A 17,850-nucleotide genomic window follows, 5' to 3' on the forward strand; every position below is an offset into this window, starting at 1 on the left:
GTCACGGAAAAGCTCTGCCACGTCACCGTTGGCTTTTCCGAGCGCATTGCCTTTGGCTGTCCACACACCCCCTACCCCCTACCACCTACCGCCATTCGACCCTTCGATTTGCCCACCATTTGGGTTGTTTGTATTTTTTCTTTACGACTTTGCTTTGTTTATCTTCGGCTGTCTCTGCTGACTTTGTTTTGAATGTTCCATCAATGGAGCGCAAGGATGGTGGAAAGTGGGTGGCAAAAGGTAGCGAAAAGTGGGTGGCTAGGTGGTTGGGTGGGTGGAAATTGGGTGGCAATGTGGGGCAGCAAAGACGCTTTGGGGATTGCAACGTTTAAATCTATTTTTCTGACCCCTTCTCCCTGCTGGTTTCATTGTTTTGGTTGTGGTTCTGATTCCGATGCCGATGCCGATTCTGCTTCTGTTTCGGTTTCGTTTTAGCCATGTTCATAGTTCGTGTTTTCCGTAGGTTCTTTTATGATCAGAATCGCTGACAGCCAAGCAATATTTCGAATTTGTGACGAGCATTATTCGGCGTTTTATTAATGTTTCGATTTTGGTTGAGGACGTGGGGTTTTACCCATTGCTCATGCTCATGGCTTATTTACCAATATATTCTCATTTTGGCTCGGAAAAAATTAAAAAAGTAATTAGCACCGTGCCATAAAGGGTATATGTAAATAAATATAATTATATGGACTGTGAAATAAAAAAGAGAATGTAGAAAAAACAATTCCATTCGTTAAATACTCAATAAAAGCTACATAAGGCAATGAAGAAATATATAATATATATAACTCATGTTATATTTTTGTAAACAGGTGTAAATATTTTAATACATTTTTTGAGTTAAGTAAACAAGATATTAAGTTTTTCTTTTTGTGCATTTTATATTCCTGTCCACAAACTACTTCCATTCCGCATATAAATAGTTTTATTGGGAATACTTGTGACATGCAACACTTTAGAGCTGCTCCACTCAACTCGATTTGCAATTACCTAAATGACCAAACACATTGGCCAAATGCAGCAAATGCAAGTGCCAAAAATACCAACAATAAACACACCTGCTGCAACGCGAAATGCAATTAATCTTCAGCGAAAAGCTGTCGCACAGACCGCAAACAAATCCCATCAGCGTCGCATATCGCATATGGGCAAAATTTGGTAAAATTTTTTTTTTTTGGGAACGTCACAATATGTCAAGTTTTATGATGATTGAGTGAACTAAGGATTCGCACACACAGAGTGATACGGGTGGGTGGGAAAAGTCCTCTGAGCTTAAGGAAAACTCAGCCAAATGGAACCCTTGACTAAAGTCAAATGTTTGTTTTTGTCAACGTGGTGAAGGTTGATGTTATGAATAAAGTTGAAAATATCATTACTTTAATTACTACCAGTGAATGTAAGAAACTGCATAACTTTAAGATCTCTAAGTGAAACGCAAATTAAAATAATTAGTATATTAAAATATTTATAAGCAAACTTATGGAGTGATGACTGTATTGTTTTTGGTGTTGTTGTGGCGGCTCCTGCCACGTGGTTGAATACGTTGGCCTATATCTTATCAACACAGGGTGTGTGCCCGTGTGGCATATTATCATAAGCCATGATTTATTTATAGAGGCAACCAGGTGGCACACACCCATACTGCGAAACGCACACCCACACCCACACCCATACATGTTAACGTATTCGTATTTGTATGGACTGCCTTTGTCCTCGCTCAAGTTCGGAAAGAGCTGTCAATTGATTTACTTGACCCACATGGGCAAAAGCTCAACTCGAACCGACGGGGCCACACCCACCAACCCACCAAGTCACCAGCCCACCGCCTTTTCACTAATGCGATCAATATTTGGCAGATAAAAAGCGGGCCATGCTAAGTTGACTACAGGAAAAAAAAGGTTTAAAGCTCGCGCTTAAAGGCCAATTGTTGCTGCTGATGGAGGGTAAAAGCCGGCAAAGCCCTCAGGTGTTGGTCAATTAGAAGAAAATTCATTTTCGCGGATTTGCCGGCAAACGAGAATTTATGTTAATTTATTTCGAAAAACTTTTTAATTAACCCACAAACGGTGGATTGAGACCGCGCGCATCCCAAAGTTTTGGGTGTTGCTGCCAAGTGGCGACTTGCCACCAAATACAGCAACCCGGATCCGGATCTGTATCTCTTGTCTTCCGCTTTAATCTAGCTAATCTATGCAAATGAAATGCGCACACCTGTCGGCCACAAAAAAAAAAAAGAAGGTGGGCCCAAGCCAATGAAAAGTGAACCTTTCCCCAGCTGTCTGCTGTGGCTTTGTCGGTCGCTTTGAGCTTGTTTTTTGGCAACAATTTCCCCCAAACTTGCCTCGCCGCAAACGCTTAATTGCAGCTCGAGGGCTGCGGGTAAGTGTATAATAAGGAGCTCAGCCGGAAGATGAGAGAAATGGTGGAAAAATCCTGTGAACTGGTGTCACAAAATGAAGCTGTTGCTAATGATATTCATGAGTTTGCCTGTGGTTAGGCCATTTCCATTGCAAATGGACGGTGGAATTCGGAGGGCTTTCGGTTAACTTCAATGGAAGGAATTTAGTTTGATTGAAGATGCATGAATGTATTGCATTTTATAGTATTTGGTCAACAGGGCTAAGCTAATAGCTGTCAGACGGTTGCCCTACGGTTGCCATCTATCCATTTCCATATCACGAACTAAGCAAACATCATCGCTGTCGGGGAAATCCCTTCCATCTTCCACTCGACGCGTTGCGTTGCGTGGCGCAAAGTGTAAGATAAATGGAGGCTGTAAAAGCAGAGCACTTCGCTTGGCAGCTCGGCGAGATTGGGATTGGAGGCGGGATAGGGACCGGGAACGGGAACGGGGTAGAAGGGAGAAGCAGCCACTTTATCATAAACTCAACAGGTTCGACTCCTCACGCCCTTCGCCGTCTGGTGCGTGTATGTGTGTCGCCGTCTTGCCATAAAAGTTGCTGCGCTGATTGAATAAAAATTTCATTAAACGCACATTTTCTAGCAGCTGGAAGGCGTTTACCCTCCAATCCATCTGAAAATCCTTTGCAGGGACTACAGTCTAGAGTTGAGACAGCATGGCAGCCCCAGGCAGCTTTGGCTTGTCTGTCGTTTATTTTAATTGCCGGCATTAGGCGTTCGTTGATAGGCCATAAAAAAGCAGTTGGCTCGTCGGCAGCCGACAAAGGCAAAATGGAAGATTTATCTCTGGGGAATTATTCGCAAGCCGATAGATACTCTCTTTGAGGTTTGATGCCCAGAAATCTCATGAATTATTGTGTACATATAATGAAGCAGGTATTCCTCAGCTACCTATGGGTTTTCCCTAACGTTTCTTTTGTTTTAGGCGCCTCGTCGGCTTCATTTCCGTTTTGGGAAAAGTGAGCGTTGTGGAATGTAGAGGGCGTTGGAAAATGTCAAGGAGTTGGAGAAAAGCGGAGTCGTTGTCATTCCGCTTTTGCGGTTGCTTATTCGGTTGTTAAATCGTTTTTATGACGTATTCTCTGCCGCCGAAAATTTACGCTCTGCGGTTAACTTTCCCCTTGGCATTTCCCGCCCTCATTTACCATTTTCCTGTTCGCCTCACTCCGTGTGAATCTCGGCATTACTCAACCTTCTGTGTAAAGCTTTCGAGTGTTTGGGTAATTTCACAGATTTATGCAACTTTTCGGCGGGCGAGGAAAACGTGGAAAGGGAAGGCAGGAGTGATGGGTATGGCTGCCAATTATCTGGCGAAATATTTATATAGTAATACTCGTAGTTATTCGAAAATTTAGTACTGGATTCAGTTTTGTTGTTATCTATTCTTTGGTAAGTACATGTCGATTTAGTGCTCAGAAAAGAAATTTTTATTTTTAGAATATGTCTTATAACATTTCTAATAAAATTAGTTTACCATTATTTAATCGTTCAATTATTTTTAGGACGATTGGCTTGATATATTTAATATTAATCAGTTTTACTTAATGTATTTACACGTAGATGTAGAGTGGCGCCCTCTAGTTGTAAGATTTGAGTTAGTTCTGTTCACAACAGAGAAACCCAACTCTGTTATTAGCAGATGTCTAAAGAGGGGAAACCCATCATAGCAAAGACACCAGCTTCGCTGGGACTAAAGCGGGGACTCACACCATCAAATTTAAATACAAATGTTGGAGCCTTTTGTTACACAAAAAAGGAAGGATCATTTTCCAGGATAACGAACCTCTCACATTTGCCGATATAACAAATGGTTCAAAGTCATCTTTTGTTGTTAAATAAAATCTGCATTTACAAAATAGCTTGGCTAGACCAATTGTTTTCGCCATATTATTTGCACCATGACAACACTAATACTCGGAAAATGAGGTAAACTCACTCAAACAGCGTCGAGACGGCTGCGAAGATAACGACACACTGAGAAAAAACTGTTATTGATCTGATAAGCAAAGATAACAATATAATTTTCCATTAATGGCATATGTGTTATAAGTATAGAACGTAATTTTATGATGATTTCAGATTAATCAGTTTTCATTGTTATGATTACTTTTAAAATTATTATAGGCTGCTTCAGAGATAAGGCTCACATTTTTTTTTAGGTGCAGGCGAGCACAGGTAAACCGCTCTCTTTGACTCTCCCCCATTGTGTAGAGTTTCTTGCTCGCCAGGTGGGCGCTCTCTCCCTCTTTTTCTGCGCGTCACAGGTAAAATTCAAACGGTGCTTCGTAACGTATTTCATTGGGATCGCCACCGCCGCAACAAGTGCGCAGGTGCAAGCGGGACGTCAGATGGTGCGGCCAGAAAGAGTCGGCTAGCTGGTGTCGGAGATCCGGGAGAGCGAGAAAAGGTTTTGTTGGCGACTTTTGGTTTATTGCGCTGAGCGTGGCCCAGACGCAAAGCGATCAGTTGCTCAACGCGCTTACCTGTCGATAGACGTGTTTTTCCCGAAAAAGGAAAAGCCGCGTGCTCCGTCTCGCTCGCTCATTCTGCGTGTGTGTGTGTTCCAGAGTGTGTGTCTGCTGTTTACGAGCATGTAAATGAGTGTGAGTGTATATTCAATTAATTACAAAGTCAGGGAAGAAGCAGCTATGTGAATTGAATGAAAGAAAGCCATTTAAAAAGTATGCAAAAAAGTTGCCTGATATAAAAGGCAGGGTGAAAGAAGTTGAAGCAGCAGCGGCAGTGTAAATGGTGATTAATTCACTTTAAGGTGCAATTAAACGGCAGCAAAATAAGCAACAACAATACAGCAGCAACAACAGCAGGCGAAGCAGCAACAACAGCAGCTACAACAACGGCAAAAGCAGCGCAAGGTGCAGACAAGGTGAGGTGAACTTGAAGTTTTTCTTTTCTTTTCACTTCGACCCCCCCTCTCTTTGGAAAAAAAAAAGAAAAATTATTCAACAGCAAAAATGTTTAATGAGCATGGTATCTGTGTGTATGCGCGTATGTATGTTTGTATGTATATATGTATGTGTGGAGGGGCGCACAAGTGTGTGTGTGGCATTTCAAAATTGCACTTGAAAACGGCGAGGTGGAAAGAGAAAGACCAGATAATGACAATGAGAAGAGGGAACTGAAAAATCAGTACAAAACGGTATAAACGTGATTCTTTTTTCCAGCCAACATTGGCTGCTGGGAATTTTCCTCGCAAGGGGGAGGAGCAGGCCGCCTTTCTTGCTGGCTGGCTCCATGCTTGCCTGCCAGCCACTTGGCCTCCAATTTCGTTCGATCCAATGATGCTGCAACTGTACACGCTCTGTTTTCCTCTGATCCATTGGCGACATTTTTGCCTCTTTTGAAACTACAAAAATAAAACCGAGAAGAACGAACAACAAAAACCAAGAAAATAAAACTTTAAAAAAAAACGCAAATCTGGCGCAATTGGCAAACCAGAAAAACAAGCAAGTCGAGCGCTTAGATTGCCGGCCTCAAGTTACGGCGATATTCCAACACAGCAGCGCTTGGCTTTCGATCGCCAGCGTCGCCGTCGCCGTTGTCGTCGTCATCGTCATCGCCATCGCCATCGCCATCGTCATCACGATCATGATCATGTTGCGGCTATTATTATGCTCTTTTCACTGAATGAGCCACATTCCGGTTTAGTTTAGCATTTTTTCAGCCCAGCCAAACACAGCGAAGCCAATCCGCACAATCCACAGTCCACAAAAGCATCCCCGAAAACCCACACAAATGTGCACACCACCACCACCACGACTACCGCCACCGATTCCAAGCCCAAGCCAGGCCCATTCTCACATTCTCAGGCCCCAAGTCCATTTCCAATTGAAAAGCCAAGTCAACAGGGTTCCCCCTCCACTCCAACCATCGCACCCCCTCGCCATTCAGCTCTTTCGATCGCTTTTAAACGTGTTCCCCACGACTAAAAACACACAGCGAAAAAGCAAAGTCTTCCGTATTATATGGCCTATCTGTCTATCTACTATCTGTCGTTAGCTTTCTTATAGATGAAGAACTCATTAACATTTACCGCTGAGTATAGAGTTTTATTATATAAAATGTCTGTTGTTAAGGAATTAAAGTAACAACCAAACAAGAAGAAGGCAAATAAGATCATCATAGATGTATTTGAAGAACTTCAATCGACCAATCTTAACTTCTTAGTATCTAAGCTTATAACAAGTTCAGGCTTGAGTCTTTATTATTACTCAAATGTATTTCAGTAAAAAGATTTGGAGTTCGTATTTTAAGTTAAGTAAGGCTTTGTTACTAACTTAAGAACATTTTTGAGCTACATATTCCATGGTTACATTTGTATTTCTCACATTTTTCTCTGTGCAGCAACAACAAAACGTTGTAAAAAGCAACAAAGCCAGTTTTTTAGTTTCAAGCCTTGTTTTTGTGGTTGTTGTAGCTGCAGCATTCCAGCGATCGCTGTTGGGTTGGTTTTTGTTGCCTTGGAAACCAGGAATGCCAGCCTCTATTCCCGTCTCTCTTGCTCTGCATGCAGCCGTCTCTGTTGCACGTTCTATCTGGTAGTTTGGGTTTTTAGAAATTCCAACGCAACGAAAACGAAAAGTGTGAAAAGTGAAGCGAAGCAGCCAAACGTCGAACTTCGAGGCCCCAAACTCGCTATCTCTGTCTCCTTTCCCTTTGCTGCCCGTCTCTTTCTGCGAAGCGATTTGCTATTCCTTTCACTCCCCGTCGTTGACATATGGCGCTCTCTCTCGCGCTTAGCACCCCCGAAAAAAAAGAGTTTGAGTTTTGAACCTGCACGTTTTTTACGTGTAATGTGAGGTCAGTAACACTTTTGTTTCAAACATTTATCACGCTCCGTTTTGGCCGAGTGCGTGTAACGCTTGTGACGTCAAAAACGTTGCCAACCGTTTAATGAACTCGGCTTGATTGACAAGCCATTTACCATTTTTTGTTGTTTTGAGCACATAAGCTGATTATTTAGTCTGGTATTTTTTTAGTGACTGATTTTGAGGTCAACGTTTTAGTCAATGGATTTTAAGAGTCGATCACAACGCTCTATAGGCATTTCACCATGTTTGGTAACCAATGTTCTAGCTGTTCTTTGTGTGACCTTTTAAGTTCAGTAACATGGTTTTTAAACCGAAAATTCAATCATTTTTCCGTTGGCCACTTACATTGCTGCATGTGAAGCACTTGGCTCCTGGCAACTACGAGTGAAATCCAATTTTTAGCCAGGCGTGGCAAGTACGCCCACATGTTGAGTTTTGAAACCGGCTGCTGCCTGATGTTGACAAACCTATTTTCTAATTTGTTTTGCATTTCACCGAGGCAGCAAAGAGAGAGAGTGGGTGGGTTGTGTCGGCCGGGGAGGGGGGGAAAGTAAACGTGTTTTTTTTTTCACGTCCAAACGAAGCGTGCGAGATTTTATTTAACGCTTCTGGCTCTCGAGTGCGGGTTTTCACGTTGTTCGTGGGGGAGCTGTGCTCAAAGCCAGCTGCATGTTTACAGATATTTTTGCGACGCTTTTGGCCGGCCCAAAATGAAATGGGCCTGGCCCACAACTAGTTGCTTTACAGCTCGAACACACACGTGCAGACAGCCGCGCCCAAATGCCCAAAGCCGCACCCCTTTCACCCCTTTTACCCCTGCCACCCAGCCCCAATCCCACCCCCCCATTTTTACCACATCCCCTCACCTATGTTTGCCATTGTCCACGCGCGCTTTTTGAAAAAACAAACAAAAACGAGAGAGAGAGAGAACATAATTTGCGTTTGTTTGTTTGCCTTAGTTTTTTGTTCGAGTGAGCTACCAACTTTCGTCAAGCGGGCTAAAAGGGGACTCACAGATGGCAGGGCGGGTCATGCATACATGTGTAAGTACAATCATTACGCGGGTCCCTTTCAAATCTACAGTCCAACTTCCAACTGCTCGCCCAATTATGTACGCTATGCGCAATGATATGTGTCCCCAACAAGGACTCCTTCGAATGATAATCTAATCTGACTGACAAATTGAAAAGTTAAATATATGCTTTGTAATTTCGGTAGACAGTAGAACTCTAAGCTTTTCGGAATCTTTTAATTTATTGTGCCATCAAAAAGTTTGAAAGTTCAGGTCCTGCGACATTATCAGATACATTGCCATCTTTAGTTTTTAAAGGCCATTTCCAGTCAATTTGATTCCATTTTCAGCTGAAACCACCTTAGGGTAGCTTGACTATATGGCTGAGATGCCTTTCATGGCTCTTTCTTTGTGGGGGGCGGGGTGCGGGTGGTACACTTCCCCTTGCCACATTTGCCATGCAGGCAACCCACTTATGTGTCACTGTGTGCGTGTTGGGGCAACCGTTTGGTTTTTATGTCTTTTGTAAAATTTTATTTAATTTTTGAATCTTTTTTTCTCGTGCAAAGTTTAATATTTGTTTTTCATGCTTGCGATTTGCATAATTTGCGCAAAAACACACACAAAGTCGCTCACACACACATAGAGACACACACACACACGCAGTCATGACCTCCACTTGTGACTAGCAATACCTGCAGGGTCTGCTGCCGAAAGGGACGGGTATAGAGGGCAAGAAAGAGACGGAGAGAAGACACCAAAACGGGAGGATAAGCACGGATGTCTCCGCTCTGCTCACATGCGATATATTTTATGAATGCAAATCCCTGTTCATTCGGATTTGGTTTACTTACTTGCGGGCGGTTTCCGCTTCCCTTTCCCCCATCTTTACTTTCTCTTTCACATTTGCCCCCACCCCCCATATATCCCCTCCACACACACACACATGCATATACGTTCAAGCTGCATTTTCATGTACACATGTGGGCGAATCACTTTTTTCATTCGCCGTAGTTTGGTTTTTTATTCATTCATATCGCATTTTCATTCATGCGAATTCGGTGCAAAAAATTTACGAAATGAAGCGAGAGGATTCTTACGAAAATACCCAGTACATTATTATATTTCTCATTTTATATTTCTTACTTCAGGCGTAAATAAATTTAACTACATTTTATTCCATAAAAGATTACAAATACACAGATTAATATCGGCTAAAAATTTGATGAAAATATGAATTTTTCATATGCTCAAATTGAATTTGAAAATTTTTCACTTTATAGAGCTAAATATTGAAATGTTTTGCAACTCCAGCTCATACCCTCACTTGCCCTATCTTTGAGGTTGAATAAAACGGAAACTGAACACTGAACTGAACTGAATATTTATTATTATTATGTTTTTGGCTTGCATGTGCTACCTTGCCCACCCGCGCACAGCTTACGGTCCACCCTGCCAGTAGGGTGGCCCTTATTCCGTGGAAATCGCTGGTTCGCGGTGCGATTTTTTGTTCGCCGGGTTTCTTTATTTATTTTTATTGTGTGGCGCGGCTTAAATGCGCTTTGCAGATATTTTATGCCTGCCAACTGCCTTCTGAGGAGAAGGTGGAGGAGGAGGAGGGGGAGGGAATACTGCCCCCTTTTCAGTGGGCGGAGTTGGGGGATGGGGGCCAAATATGTTTATTTGACACACATCCCAGTCAGCCAGCTTCGCTTCGCTCCGCATGCAAATCTTTCCCCTTGCCGGCTTCCCTTATTGTTTGCATATAGAATCAAAGTTTTTTGTGTCTGAATTATCCAGCGACACACTTACACACATATATGTGCGATTTGGCTTTCAGTTACGCCCTCTTTTGTATTTGAAGGCGGTGGCTAAATGTTTACCACCCCGCATGATGGGAAATTCTCTTTTAACCTGACAAAGCAATTTTAGTTATTTTGCCGCAATTGAGTTTTGCTCGGTGCGGTTCCCTTTACTTTTTTCCTTTTTATTATTTTAGGTGCTTTGGTTTAACGTTTTCATTTGTTTCTTTCGTTTGCTGGCCTGACAACAAAATAAATAAATATTAGATTGCATGTTGGTTGGGCAGCCTCATTTAAATGCAATTTAGCGGTTGTTTTGACGCATTTAAATCTATGGCACACTATTCGCGATTAATTCCATTAAAATACCTTTCGCAAAGGAAAACATTCCGCAAATTAATTGGCACGTAATGCCGCAATAAAATTCAACGCTTCCCGCTGATAGATTATTCACTTCGCTTCGTTTATTATCGCATTATTAATTTTCTTGCCCATTGGGGCGTGATTTACTTCGATGCCCACTTAAATATAATTACAACGTAATTGTAATTTAAAATTAAAATAGCCCCTGCAGGACGAATGGCGCTCCATTGGAAGGTTTGGCAAAGGACATAGGAAGTGGCAACGGGGCGGGGTGCGTTCAGTGATGTTCACATGTGATATGTCTGCAATCCATACTTTTCGGACCGCAGCTTTACCCTCGACCCAGCCTAATCTGTGCGTGTGCAGAGTGATGATATGCAGGCGCAATCCTCTCCTGCAAATTGCCTCCGAAATCCTTCACGCTTCATCAATTCGCATTATTGTTGCCATTGTTGTTTGAGTGTGTGTGAGTGCGTGTGTGTCTCCCTGTATATGGGTGTGTGGGTGTGCCGTGTTTGTATGTTGTATCCACTTTGAATTGCTAATAACTACAGCTGGCGGCGAAATAATAGTGATGCAATCCCGAGGAGCTTCTTTCTGAACATGAAAAGTCGATTTGCCAGCACTGAATTTTTTAATAACCTACACCCTTTCTGGATGAAAACATACATATCTAATGGAAATTTAATAAACTTTTAAGGGTTTAACTTTAGGTAACTTAACCAATTCAGTCATACATAAGTTATAGAAACTATTGTATACTATGTCGTGTTGAATGTTCTCAGTTTCGTTTCGGGTTTATAACTCTTTGACAAGGCTTGTAATATTATAATATGACTTTCGATTTAACCGCAACTGTGAGAGTTTCCATGTGGGTAAGTGGTAACAGAAGCCGGGCCATGACGCACATGGCGGAAAGGTACCGCAACTCTTCCGCCCCGCCTCCAGATCCCCACCAGATCCACGCCCAATCCCCCAGCCAGCCCCTCACTTCCCATGCCATCGTACTTAAGCGAATTGCGAATTTATGTGTGTAATCGCAACTCATCATTTGGGGCGGTAGTTGGTTGGGGGCGGGATTCTACACACACACTCACACTCACACACACACACGTTCACAACGGGGCTTTCGTTATGGACTGATGGATTTCGTCTGTTACCTTTTCGCATTACGAAAATGTCGCTCGGTTTCTGCTTGTTTGACTCTTGTCTGCCGCCCTGATCTCCGCTCGCCACTCCCCGGAAAATGCCCCTTTTCCACTTTTTTGGCGTGCCAGAAGTTGGCTGCGATTTATACGGCAGCCATTTACATATTTTATTGTCAGCTAATGTCGGTGTGAGTATAGGTGAGTGAGTATAGGTGGGTGGAGTGTAGGTGCGAGGGACAAATGTGCGGTGCGGTGCGCTGTCTATTTCTAGTGTGCCATTTACACAAGCACATTTCAGGATAATTTACTATCGGATTAGAAGTGGAAGTCTCGTAATTTGAGAGCAATTTACTGCCTAATGATTTGGGAAGAACATGTGAAATGTTGATTCAAAAGTTATCAGCGAAAAAGGTGCATTAAAATGTTTAAAACGTGTATTATTCACAATGCACAGTTTGGCTCTACAAAACGCTCGTTAATAATGAACCTAAACAATTAAGCCACCATTATGCAATTATATTGCAATTAAATTGCCATTGTAATAGTTTTCATCGCTTCACGAAACTTTTCAGAAATTAAATTTGAATTTTATCTGTTTGCCCTTAACAATCCAAATAAGCTGGGCAATTAAATAACACAAAATTGTGTGCATGTTGGCTATTGTTTATGCTTAAAAACTTGCTTTTTCCGCATTTAACTATTTTCTGTTCTTCATTTCACAAAAGTTTTGGGGTAAAACAAATTTTATTTTTGTTTGTCAACAATTTTTGCATAATTATTTGAAGATGGACAGCGTACACTTTTCGGCTGTCATCATCATGCCATCATCCCTTTTCAATGTCCCTAGTGCCCACACAAAAGTACATAAAAAGTTAGCTCGATACAACATTTTTCTGCTTTGTTTTTGTTTAATTAAATTGAAAATGTTTTCCGCTGAATTTGCTGGCCAAGCGAAAATGCCTAGCACCGAAAGTCTGTAGTTTTGCGCCCGGACTCTGGGCTTCTTTTTAATAAACCAAATCGATGTCTGAGCTCGAGTAATTGAACAAATTGCCACAAAATGTGGGGAGGAGGACGGGGGGTTGGAATTTGGGCAGCGAAAATGATTTTCTAAAAGGAAAATGCTTTTGAATGCGAGACGCGTTGAAATAGAAAAGCGTTGTGAACTCGCTTCTTTCCGGTCGTCAGCCACTTACTGATGATGACCTTCGAGGTAAGCGAAGCGTTGCGTATACGCCGTGATGGACGTGGCGTATGCTCATTCAATCATCCGCCGATTCATTGACATAGCTGTCAATGGCTATTGATTTATGATCTCCGTTCCAACTCCCACCTCTCCTTGCCCCCTCCGCCAAAGCGACTCATTCGGAACGCCACAGACTGCCATAATTTGTGGTCCTTTTGACCAGGCTTGAGTGCTGTCTTAATGACATCGCAGCGTAGTGCTTAGCACAATCGCTTGCCACATTGAGGTGCCTGCTAATTACCTTTGCCTATGTCATTTCTGCCATTTTGTTGCTTTAGCCGCATGCTTAACACGAAAATAATTGAGATATTCTCCGGATCTCTGCCTCACTGAATGAATCCAATTCTTGTTTGGCCAAGCGTAAGTTTCTTTGTGGCCAATATAAAGCCGCTTAAAATGCAGATATCAGAGTCAGATACGAATGCAGCTACAGACACAGATGCAGTAGCAAACCAAGATACAGATACAGATATACGAGCAGATACAGATACAGATACAGATATAGGAGCAGATACATGAAAACAGGCCTTATCGAAACAAAACGTGCTGTCGTGCTGCTGGCAGATAAACTGAATATATGGCCTGCACTATAGATAATTAGTTGGCCAAGTCTCTAATATCGCAATTATACTGTTTAGCTGGCTAAGTAATTATTTCGGGCACGCCGAAGTTGCAAATTCTTGGCCATTTGACTACTTTGCTGCTGCATTCATTTAATATTCGCCTAGTGCAAAAAGCAATTTATAAAAGATATTTTCTGTTTTAATGAAAAAGTTCCTAACTAGGAAGTTTTTCGTATACTTTGTGATTTATTTATTAAATTTTAATCCAAAATTACTGGATCAAGAAGAGTTGTTTACTAAATTATAATGTAATGTAAAAGGCATCATGTTTATTTTATTCGCACTGAATGATTCAATGGACGAGCCTGATCGAAATGGCCGCAATGATTTTAATTAGTTTGCAGCCTGCAGGTGTTATTTTCGCGCTTTTGCTGTACATTTGCCAAATTCCCACACATGTGCACTTGTTTGCCATATTGTGTGTGGATAGAGCATTTGCCCCTGTGGCGCTTGGCAAATGTGCAACGGCCACAGGAGAACAACAACGAGAACATGTTTATTGGCGGAACCCAATCTACCGCTATCCACTTGCCCACTTTTCAAATTTAAAATTTCTAATTTCCCCAACATCCCAACGCACATTTGCAAATTCAATTTGCCCCACTTATGGCTGAAAGATTAATTCTCATTAAAATTGCATTGTCCAGTTTTGTTCTAATTTATGTAAAACCCTGATGAGCGGAAGTGGAACTTGATATGATACCACAGAGACCAGAAACCAACTAAATGAAAAGGTCGCAAATGAATTCGAAACCCCAAACGCAATCCAAATGAAACTCTCGACCCGCAAACAACACAACATGGCCTTGTCCAAATTGTGAATGGGTTCACGCTTTTTCAATCAGGATACGCAATTGTTTATTGTTTAGTGCCGTCAATTCCCACAGCATTGGCGAATAATTAAAACAGTTGCAATTTACACATTTATTAAAATGATTTTGCAGTTGATATTTTAGCCAGCCTTTTGAATGCGATTGCGATCGGTCCGCTTGTTTTCAGGGTAAACATTCTCCAGGGATTTGCATTCAAATGTGTGTTTACTTTTGGACCAAAATGTATTCACTGTCAAATTGACAATTGCCTTAAATGCTGTGGGGTATTGATCCAATTAAAAGCGTTTTGCGTTTCTAAATTATACGGCTGATGACTGACTTAATTTAAGCTACTAATGATTAAGGTTCCGCTGGCAGGAATTTATGAAATACCTTGGGATTTTATTCATACGAATGCTTAAATGTATAAATAATGAACACAGTTGTACCAATTAATGCATGAAAACACATTTTATTAAATTATCGCAGAATCTAAAAAGAAAGGCTTTAGATATTTTAATGCAAGAGTTAATATTCTCTATGCAAGTTTACCAATGAATGTTTTCTTTAGCCAATTTATTTGATTGACTTCCTCACAAAATGGTCTCCAATTCTTTAAGAAATTTGTTGCTTAAAGCCAATTTGCTTTGGTTCAATTCGCCTGGCTTTTCCTATTTATTTGTATGCAAAAATATATATATGAATGCGGTTGTATAGATTTCCATATAGCAGGTGCATGCATCGCCCTCACAATTTCATTTGGCTGGCTATGTGAGAATTTGGATTTTTGTGCATTTGACACGTTTTGTTTGTGGTGCTGGAAAAGGTGTGCGAGCGTATGCAAAACAAAAAAAAAAAAAAAAACTTTGAGCTATCGAATAGCGAAGGGGGAATTCAGAAGCGTTTGGAGCTGTCATCAAACATGCAAACTGCATTCGAGCGAATTGGCAAGTGACTGAAGTATTTGTCCCTCGCACTCAATCGAAGCTGCGGGTGGGAAAATCAATCAAATGCCTTTAACGGAAACGGAGAACGGAGAACTTTGTCTAAGCGAGATTAACTTCCCCCCTGCCAAGTTGCAAAGTATCAACCGAAAAAAAGTTTACAAATAACCCAGCAGATACTCGCACTCAAGGGGGCAACAAAATGCGGGCAATTTGCCTACAAATACCCAGGATATGCGATTTCAGAAACCATCGATCTGTGGGACCCCCCAGAGATTTCGATCAACAAACTGGAAAATGTTCTCTCCGACGGCGATGGAGTATGTTTTCCAAGTTTATTGTTCGTGGGGTAAAATGTGTGGAAACTCGAACTTGCTGAATTCAACATCCGTACACATCCGTCCATAAACGTTCCCACTTTAAGCCATGCAGAAAAGTTTTCGCTCACACAAAAAGTGAAAAGTGAAAAGCGAGCGAGGAGTGGCTGAGGAAAAAGTAAAATTGCTGACAGGAAACTTCCAATCAGAAATGAATTACTTTGAAGTGAGCTGACAAAAGGGGCGGCAAGTGGGGGTAGTTACCGCAGTGTCAAGTTTAAGAAGCCATGAAATAACATTAATTTGTTGCAAATTCGCTTGCCAAGTTTTTTAAGTTGAATTAATTTGATTAGCTTATCGCCCGTTCAAAGTTGAAACTCCATCAGCATTTCAAACAGGATTGGAATTTCTAGCTAGAGATGAGTGCGTGAAAAGATTTTCAATAAATTGTTTAAGTAACAATACTGAATGGAGTCACAACTAAATAATTTGTTTACATTGCTTAAGATCTTTTAATGGGTTGAGTTTTGCTTTCGTTTTTACAAGGTATACTTTTAAGTTTTAAAATCGATCCACCTCTAGTTCACTGTAGACTGTGTAGGTGCTGGATACTTTGCGGCTGGCAGTTCACTTTTCACATTGGGCCGAGAACAGGAGTCGACGACAATTCAAATTTTATTAGATTACATGAAATTTATGTGGCAATCAACTTACAAAACAGAAGCACCGAAAAAGTCTATTCCGAACCATGAGAGTGCTTGGGAAATGCAAATGACTGCGAGTTCCCGCTGTGTATATCATGATTTTAATAAGAATGAACTTTTTCTTTTTCCTTGAGCTCGTGCCCTTCGCTTCTTACTTCATTGTTGAACTAAAGAAGTCGCAAAAAAAGAGTGAATTTGCCTTGGCTGAGAGATGGGCGCGTTGAAAGGACGAACCCAATGCCAAGATTCATCTTGTACCTCCCTATCTGAATCACTGCCTCCATATATGTTGCATGAGGACAAGGAAATTAGTATTATACCTGTCAATTGAAAGTATAAGGGTATTCTAGATTCGTTGAAAAGTATGTAAGTAGCAGGATGTCCGGGGCCAGGTATTTTACTATGTTCTTGCATTTGTTTTTAACAATTTTCAAATATCTTCTAAGCGCGTTCTTTACTTAAGCTGAGTAACGGGTACCTGATAGTCGAGAAAATCGACTGTAGTGTTCCCTCTTGTTTTTTTTTTAAATATTTCTACGGCACAATGCTCGAACTTGATAAGGCTGCCTTTTGTATACAAATACGTGCTTTCAGATGTGTGTGTGTGAGGCAGTATCTGAGAGTTTGCATTGTTGGCTAACACAAACCTGCTAACCTCCCATTCTTGCCTCCTCTCAAAAATACAGTTATATCGTGTCGAATCATTTGGTACCCTTTTAAAAACTAAGAAGTATTTAAGAATTTTATTCAAAATACAGAAATAAGTAATTAAAGTAATTGGAATCAACCCCAAACCAAATCTAAAGCAATATTACCAAATAATCAACAAAAAATAACCAAAAAGGTTCGATGGGTGTTTCACAATGTTTGGATTAATTTTAAATGACACGAATTCAAATGTTGTGCTTAGCTTATCTGGTTTTGCTTAAATATATTTGCCAAAGTCACACACTCGCCCAGAAGTTGTGCCTCCCTCATTGGGGGGCAAGCATTTGTATATTGAGGCACCTGAAAACGTTTGCCGCCCCCTTTGTACATCTGATATTTAATGATTATTTGTTTGTCTGTTTGCCGATTCTGACTTTTCCATTGTTTGCTTTCTCTCGCCGGCAGATTGGATGAATCTCTAACGTCATGGTATGAAGGAGCCGACGAACACTTTGGATGAAATTGTAAGTGCTTCGGCTAATCAGTGTCTAAAGCCCAAACCCAAACAGTTCAGCTCCCTGTGTCACATAACCGGGGCGGAACCGCAGCAACACGAACATAAAAATCCACTGGGGCTGGAAAACTCGGGGAAATATATGCGAAAAGTCAAGACAATGCAACTGACACATAATGAAAGTGAAGTGCGGGGCGGCTTAAAGCCAGCGAGTTTTCCAGTCGGTGGAAGTTTACAGTACAGTACAGAAAAGAAAAAAATACGATGATAAAAAAAAGCAATTCATTTATATAATAACGAATACAAAAACGAACATTTGTTCAATGAAATGTCATTCATAGCTAAATTTGGTATGTAAGTTTAAGTTACAGTATGATTCAGCTAAATGAAACCGCGTTGGATCACATATGTATGTGGGATACATAAATGGACAAGTGTCATATTTTCTTTCTCTGTAACGACAA

The 17,850-nt window shown here is 41.2% G+C and overlaps 1 protein-coding gene across 1 annotated transcript in view; it reads left to right on the top strand.

Annotated features, from left to right (window-relative positions):
• Nucleotides 1–4,894: 4,894 nt before the first annotated feature.
• The window catches only part of LOC6530662 (apoptosis-stimulating of p53 protein 1), a 33,859-nt gene continuing 20,903 nt past the window's right edge, over nucleotides 4,895–17,850 (top strand). The window contains exons 1-2 of the mRNA XM_039372313.2: nucleotides 4,895–5,308; nucleotides 17,338–17,396. Of these exons, the coding sequence (XP_039228247.1) occupies nucleotides 17,364–17,396 (33 nt within the window). The 5' untranslated portion in view covers nucleotides 4,895–5,308; nucleotides 17,338–17,363. The remainder of the gene's footprint in view (nucleotides 5,309–17,337; nucleotides 17,397–17,850) is intronic.

The sequence above is a fragment of the Drosophila yakuba genome, chromosome 2R (genome assembly GCF_016746365.2).
Source record: "Drosophila yakuba strain Tai18E2 chromosome 2R, Prin_Dyak_Tai18E2_2.1, whole genome shotgun sequence".
Lineage (NCBI taxonomy): Eukaryota > Metazoa > Arthropoda > Insecta > Diptera > Drosophilidae > Drosophila > Drosophila yakuba.